The 7,692-nt window shown below is 46.2% G+C and overlaps 1 protein-coding gene across 2 annotated transcripts; it reads right to left on the bottom strand.

Moving 5' to 3' along the window:
• Positions 1-2,431: 2,431 nt before the first annotated feature.
• LOC142784674 (uncharacterized) lies at positions 2,432-6,308 on the bottom strand. 2 transcript variants are annotated; one of them, XM_075883140.1, is made up of 7 exons: positions 5,315-6,304; positions 5,010-5,185; positions 4,493-4,552; positions 4,362-4,421; positions 4,191-4,295; positions 4,022-4,135; positions 2,432-3,726 (listed from the first exon to the last, which is right to left on the bottom strand). In XM_075883140.1, the coding sequence occupies exons 1-7, from the start codon at positions 5,428-5,430 to the stop codon at positions 3,395-3,397; spliced, it is 963 nt and encodes a 320-aa protein (XP_075739255.1). In that variant the 5' UTR covers positions 5,431-6,304; the 3' UTR covers positions 2,432-3,394. The 2 variants fall into 2 exon arrangements, with proteins under 2 accessions (XP_075739255.1, XP_075739254.1); XM_075883139.1 differs by having other exon boundaries at positions 4,191-4,421; positions 5,315-6,308.
• Positions 6,309-7,692: the final 1,384 nt, after the last annotated feature.

Here is a 7,692-nt window from a genome sequence, read left to right on the forward strand (position 1 = left end):
GGTGTTTTTTTTTGCGACGGAGCTGTACAAAAATGCGTGCGGGCCGCAGCTAACCCGCGTGGTGCGTCGAACCGGAAGCCGTCGTATCCCACAGTTCCCTGCGATAGCCCATATTACCGGTCACCTGTTGAGCAGAAGGCGAAAACCTTAGGCAAAAACCGCGTCATGACGTCAAAGACCATGAAACACGTGTGACATCACTATGACGTAATGTTAACATGGTAACAGGCCTGCCAATACAACGCGTGGGCTCATCAAGGGTCTGCAGAATCTCGTTCCCCGACGTCGTCACATGATTGCTGAGAGAGTGTAAGGGGGAGAGGCCGCAGCGTTTGGGTCACAGCCCCTTAAACAAGCCCGAACGCACTGGCGCGTGAGCGCGTTCTGCCAGTGTTTGGGCAGCTGCTGCGCGTGCGCAGTAAAGGTGGTCACGCTGCACACCACCGGATTGCACTCTGTCATGAGCTGCTTTGCATATAAAAGAAGGCGAGAAATTTACATGTGTTGATCGTGACTTATCCGCGCATAATAATGGACGACACTTCGCCAAAAGTCTCAAAACTCACCGAGCGTCACAACATGCCATCCTCCACTAAGTTCTCGAGAAAACTGTCAGGGCTGTGGAAAACGTGTCACACGAGTGAACGGGCTTGCGAACGAGCGAGAATTTTCTGTTATGTCTGGGAGGAAAACCAAATTTCAGTACTAGAGGGGTCCAGAGTTCAAACCAAGCGTTCGTGACATATGGAACTTTTTTCTCGGAGTTTATCTGTGGACCTATGCTGCGTGATGACTTTGTTCGGGCGAGCGTGATTCCGGGTGTCGCCATCATCCACATATATAGTCAATACGGTACTCGTTGTGGCATGACTAAATAACTGCTATTGTCACGAAAAAACAAGATAACAAAAACATGCAAAAGATATACATTAAAAGCTCATTAACTCTGATTTGTAGGGACCAGAAAAAAGTATCTGAATAAGGGGAATGCGTATTTCCCAAAGTATCAACAAAATGATGAACAAGTGTCTGCTACATGTTATGAACGGCGCAAAAAACACACGGAACACAGATGAAGAAAAAAACGGCAGATCCTACGTACAGTGGGAATCAATGATATACGAAGCGCGAATGATAAAGCTTGATATGTCACTTTAAAATCAGCACAACGTTACGAGGTCGAGGTAAATGATGCCGTACACGACTTCCGTGTCATGATTATCATGTTTGGATGTGTCGTTTACCTTCGTCATCTATTCACGTCACGTGATAGCAAATTTAGTATATGTGGAGCTAGCGAAACGCCCACCAGCACGCTATGAGCGTGGTGTGTTGCCATGTTTTTACGTGACACGCGTGTCAGGATTATCATGTTTCCACCAGCCATATATTTTGTCATCCATTAAAGTCACATAACACCAATTTTGGTTTTTGATTGATTGATATGTAGGGTTTGACGTCCCAAAACCACCATTTGATTATGAGAGACACCGTAGTGGAGGGCTCCGGAAATTTTTATCACCTGGTGTTCTTTAACGTGCACCCAAATCTGAGCACACGGGCCTAAATCATTTCCGCCTCCATCGGAAATGCAGCCGCCGCAGCCGGCATTCGAGCCCGCGACCTGCGGGTCAGCAGCCGAGTACCTTAGCCACTAGACCACCGCGGCGGGACAAAACCAATTTTGGTATATATGGTGCTAGCGAAACAGCCGGAAGCGCATCATTAATGGCCCAATATGCTCTAAGGTAGCGTTGACAGGCGCGCACGCTGGGCACACGACGCTACGTTAGCAAAACGCGAGCACTCCTTAGTCTGACTCCAGGCGCGACCAGCGTCCATTGGTGCGGCCCGACGGCAACCGGCGCGAAATGCGACATGATGAATTTCGCGCCGATGCGTTACCCAGACAACACTGTGTCTCTCTCTTTTCATAATGGAGGGACGCCGTACACGCTGAAACGCGCATGCGTCAAAGCAACGCAGGGCGGCGCGCGCCTGCGAGTATATCATAGAGAAATAAAAAAAGGTGAAGAGTGGACACTCCCATAGACCCCAGCGGCCCAATCGACTCTTGCACACCTAGTGGTTGATGAGAGCAAGTGGCGTGCGCTTCCGGTTTCGGTTTCACTGGCGCAAATTTTGAATTACTTTGCATAACCGACGTTTGGCTATGACGAAAGTTCATGATTTCAGACCACTATTCATCGCCCAAATGGATAGTTTTTGTAGGTCGTTTTGATTTAGCGATTCCCTGTTTTGTTTTGTTCAGTGGTTCGTGCGAATCGGTCGTGACAGTAATTTTTATTTCGATTAAGTTATAATAAAAAGAGATGCAGGTAATGATAATTCACTACGGTTTTATTCATCGCACTTGTGTGTTTTTCTTTTGGAACAAGTGATCAATGTATATATCAGTCAAAGAAACAGAGCATCCGCAATGTTTTATTCAAAGGCAAGGTAGAGTATGAGAATATAAAAAGCACAATATGACAAAGGTAGACAACAAATGCATCTCGCCTTACAAATAAATTGTAACAAATATTGTAACAAATACATAGAGAACACAGACAACGCACACATCGCTAGAGTTGGCAGAAGCCAAGAAGCTGGTGAAGTATGACACACCGGGCCAGTGGGTAAGTAAGGATCTATGGCAAAAACACAGCGCACAATGATGATGAAGAAGGAAGAAGTGACATATACACAGCAATGAAGTCGCGAATCACGCCTGGGCTTAACCGAAATAATGCATAGAAAAAAAGAGCGCACAGAAACCACACGACACAATATAGCAGAAAGGCAAAGGTGCAGTGTGCTGGCTGTGCTTAAGAACAGCTAGTCCAAAATGAAAAAAAGCAGACTTGATGCCTGCTTGTCCTCAGAAAGGTAGGGCTTTGCAGCTTGCTCACTACGTGAAAGACAAACTTTATGCTACAACACTGGCAGGTCTTGTGGCTTTTGTTATGCGTCGCCTTCATCAAAAACTAAAGATCCCAAGTGATTTGCGTCTGGGTGTTGCTGTGACGCTTGCGAGCTAAAATAGATTGTAGTCATCACTTTATCCAGAATTGTGGACTTTAATTGGTGCTACGAGAGCGGTATTACAGGGCTAATAAATAGCAGAAGGAAACCACTTTGGCTCATTATTTTTCACAAAGGCTCTACATCGTACGTTATCACTCACAAGCTATATAAAAATAAAATGGCAGCGTCCGCAGCCCCATCAAACGCTACAAGTTTGGGTATTCTTTTGAAAATTTTGATGGGCAAGATGAGGAGGTTGATGAGAAGCTACAATACGAAAAGCGTGATAACATGAACCGTGCCCACTTCATACTGTGTTCCTTACCCGCTCGAAGACATTTCAACAAGCGGTTTTGTTATCGATATATTACTTGAGCTGGAGAGATAAAGCATACACAGTGACCAAGCGACCCACAGTAAAGTGTACAGTTCGCCCGTATTTGCTACAAAAAATACAGACAGGATACCCAACATTCTTTTTAAGGTTATGCAAATCACTTCGAGCGAATACACAGTGTTCGTACTCCTCATAGCGGGTAACCAAAACAATGTATGCAACGAATGAGTGGTTAGTTTGGTGAGGCTGTCTCCGCAGTCTTTTGATAGTTTTCCGCTGTGCTGCTACTTTGGCTTGCAGATGTTTAATGGTTTGCTTGTACTTCATTGATGGAGACATTGTCGCTGGCACACAGGAACGCACTGCAATAAACAAAAAAATGGATGTAAAAGCGAAGAACAACTAATCCCATACGAGCACTTTCCTCGCTCTTTCAGACCCAAGGTGCACAACTTTCTGTGGTGCAAAGTTTTCGATTCCACTACCTAAAAACAAACCACTCACAATGTTGACAATGCACAAAAAAATGAAAATCACTGAGAGCCCACCCCTACATTTTGTAAGTGCACACGTATTGTCCTTTTGAGGATAGTTTCCTCAGAATGTCCTAAACATAAAATAGCACATTAAAAACTGCTGCAATAAAAGCATAGTCACCATTATCTCTAAGGCACTCAGGCGTGGAGCTGTTGGCGGAGACGTCTTCTGGAGGGTCTTGTGAAGCTTGTTCAGTGCCTCGGACAGTGCTGTCGGAACAATCTTGCGAGCGGCCTGCGGAAGTCTCTATATCAATCCACTCTGGTGTTGAAGTGAACATACAACTTACCGGCCACACAGGTTCCTTTTGTGACAGCTGAACGACTGGTTAAGGTTTTCTCCGGCAAGACGAAATCAGCAAAAATTCTTTCACCCGCTACAAGGGAGCTGCCACCTGCAGAGGTTTGGTCAACAGTCAATTTGGGTAAAAAAAAAAAAGAAATCGCGACACTGAACGCACCCTGTTCATCGGGGCACCTCAATGTGTGGGAGCCGCTTTTTGAAGCCTCTACCGCAGGTCCTGAAGAAATGAAATTACGACAATGTGTCAGTAAGAGGCTTAAAATAACACAAACTGAAGCTCATCCGCACCTTGCAGTGCAGCTTCTGCAGCCATGTCACAGTCACTACTTGAAGCGACGCTCAGAGAACCTGCATATATGTGCAGTTGGTACAAGTTACAAAGCTTGTAGCATGGGGAAACTTAAACAGCTCTTTCAAACGCATAAATTGGTCGAACGTGGAAGAAAAGAGACGGCACCAACTAGGAAACAAGTAATTTGTGATTTTTGGAATTATCAACAGTGGCAGCTTTCACTGATGAAAGGTATACGTACATGTGCACTCAGGCTTGAAAATAACGTGAAATAGCCCTTTAAAGTCTTTCAAAACAAGTTGCGCAGGTTCAGAGCATCAAAACATGACAGAAATGTAAAGCTGCTGTTAGGAAGGTAATAGCCCACAATTCACAGAATTTAAGACTTTCCAAGTGTTACTTCTGTAGTGAGGTTTCTCCATCGGCTACAAAGATCTTCACGGTTAACTGTCGCCACTGATTCAATACAAGTGGCTGCTATTGCACATATTTGAGTTTCAGTCAATCACTTACATGGTGCAGCTGGTTGCACACTGGGAACAGCCATTCTTGTAAGCCTTGTGTGCCCAGGGTCCATGAAACTTTGAGCAGTAAAATGGTCGCTACAAACCCTGTACGTTGCGTACAATAGGCTGGCCGGCTTTCTCAGGAGATCATCGCGTCCAGCATACTGCATCCATGCTTTCATCCTGCATTGGCAATGAACTATCAGCTGAAAGGGGAAGTGCTTGAATAGTGATTTTTTATTGTTACCTTCACTTAGCAAGTACTAACAGTAAGCCTACAGACATGCAAACCATACAAAAGCTTTAACACACCTGCCGTCCCGTGGTACGCGGAAGAAACTCGTCCCAGGCTTCTTGTGGGTTCTGCCATTGTTGAAGCACCACGATACACAGCAGTAGCTGCCGGAGCTTGGACCGCCGGACGGCATGGCGTCAGCGCGGTCTGAAAATGTTAGTAAGTAGATGCTTCGCTGTCAAATTACGAAAAAGATATGTGCACGTCATAAGTGTACCAGCAAACCCCTTTGAATGATTAGCTAATCGATGCACAATACAAAACCAGTGATACATCTCTGACCCATAAAACTCTGACTTACAAAGATATACGTCAAGACCACGAACAAAGATCAGAAGTTTCCAGGCTGCTATCCCTTGTAATGCAATGGTATCGCGGCCTGGAAACTTTAGAACACCTTCGTGCGTACGCAGTATCAGCAGTACATTGGGAAGAAAAATCGTAGTTGAAATTTGTGCGGTAAAATCATATAGGAAACGTAAAAAAAAAATTTGTGGGCAGCTTGCACCAGTGGCACAAGGCTAGCGAAGAAACGAAGATGATGGCCACTTGGCTAGTCCAGATTTGCCTCCGGCACACCAAGAATTATTCGTGTTCCGAGCCTTCGGGAAACGCGTCGTGAAGCATGCGAGGCCCAGCGAACTATTCTCAATATTTTGTACCGAGCCACCGAGCCTATGACCTAGCTGCCCAGCTATGCTCAGCGCACAGACGCTCGCGTCCGTGGCAGACGCAGCACGCGTCGCCTCGGCTTGACGCCGTGCCGCCTTTGCTATACTGCATACGTTGCACAATGTTCCCGTCTAGCCGCCGCATAGAGCCACAAACTTTCTTTTTAGCGAACCTCCCAGTCCTTACAAGCTTCAGAAAAAGGTCACAACTGCGTGAATGAGACGCAACGTAAGAAACAAACTCGCACACACGAAGCGCAACGTGTGTGTGTGCATCTTTCTATGTTTGTTGCATGGTGTCTTATTCGCGCATGTGTAATCGTTTTCTGAAAAAAATGACCCAACAAGACCAACAACATGTTATTCAACAAGCTTCGCTTGAAAACGTGCCTCACCTGTTATTTCACGCACGAAAACGCCGACGCAGCCGACGTTGACGAAAGCGACGAAAGCTTCTCGCTGTCAGTCATGCATGTGCTTGTCGCTGGGTAGATGGTGTTTATGACAGTACGGCTGAAGAAAAATAATCGCGTAAGGTGTGTTGAATAAATCGTTTTTATGTATAAAGAACATACCAAATTTGGGCGTGTAATTATTAATTTGTGAAAACAATTTTGTTGCATTGATTATAACTGTGTTTTTTTGCGCTTGCGCCCTCTAAAGTTTGGTGGGAGCACTAGTTCGTTACGTAGTCGTGACGCACTTCCTAAGGCCAGGTTTTGCGGAGTGTCCGCTCTTGTCTTCTTCTTTCTCTATGAGTATATAGCAGGACCGGCACCTGGCGTGGCAACGCCGGCGTGACGCAATGAAATGAACGCTGGCGAGCACGTGCACCACGTCACGTCGAAATGTATTGGCACGTTGACTGTGGCATGCTGTCATGATCTCACATGCGACGCATCTCATGATTATCATGTTTGTACCAGTCGCACATCTTCGTCATTCATTGACGTCCCGTAATATCCTATTTGGCATATGCGAAGCTAGCAAAACGGCCGCGAGTGCATTATCGGTGTGGCATGTAGTGATGTTGTTACATGACACGCATGCCATGATTGTCGTGTTTGGATGGGTCATTTACATATGTCGTCCATTCGCGTCACGTAATACCGAGTTTGGTACATGTGAAGCTAGCGAAACGGTCACGAGCGCATCATGAGCGTAGCATGCAGTCATGTTGTTACATGACACGCATCTAGTGTTTATCGTGTTTGCACCAGTATCAGTGGGCATGGCCGCACTGCGAAAGCAATGTCGCCTAATCTGCGGCTTCTGTTGCTTGAACAGGTTTTCTTCGTCTGCACATCACTACAAGCTGGGTAATGCAGCGCATGCGTGGCCGTACCAGCTGCTGACACCGCTGTTATCGACCACGGACACATCGTCGACGCTACCCTCGAGCGCAGGCACTCTGAAACACTCATAGAGCGGTTCTTCGCGGGACCTATAAAGTTGGACCCCCTGCCAGCAGCGTTCAGTGGGCACGACAGCACTGCGAAACCTATGTCGGCTAATTTGCGGCTTCTGTTGCTCGAACAGGTCAGTTTCTACTCAGAATACTGTTACAAAACTGACAACAGATTTGTTGTTGTGCTGCCGTGCCCAAGTGTACTGTTCGCTGAATTTTCCTCTTTGTGCCTGCTCTTGTCTGGCGATGTTAACTCAACCCAGGTCCTGATGTGAAAGTCCTCCTAAAGGAACTGTCTGAAGGTCAGAAGTCAATT

Source organism: Rhipicephalus microplus, unplaced genomic scaffold, assembly GCF_043290135.1.
Source record: "Rhipicephalus microplus isolate Deutch F79 unplaced genomic scaffold, USDA_Rmic scaffold_15, whole genome shotgun sequence".
Taxonomy (NCBI): Eukaryota; Metazoa; Arthropoda; class Arachnida; order Ixodida; family Ixodidae; genus Rhipicephalus; species Rhipicephalus microplus.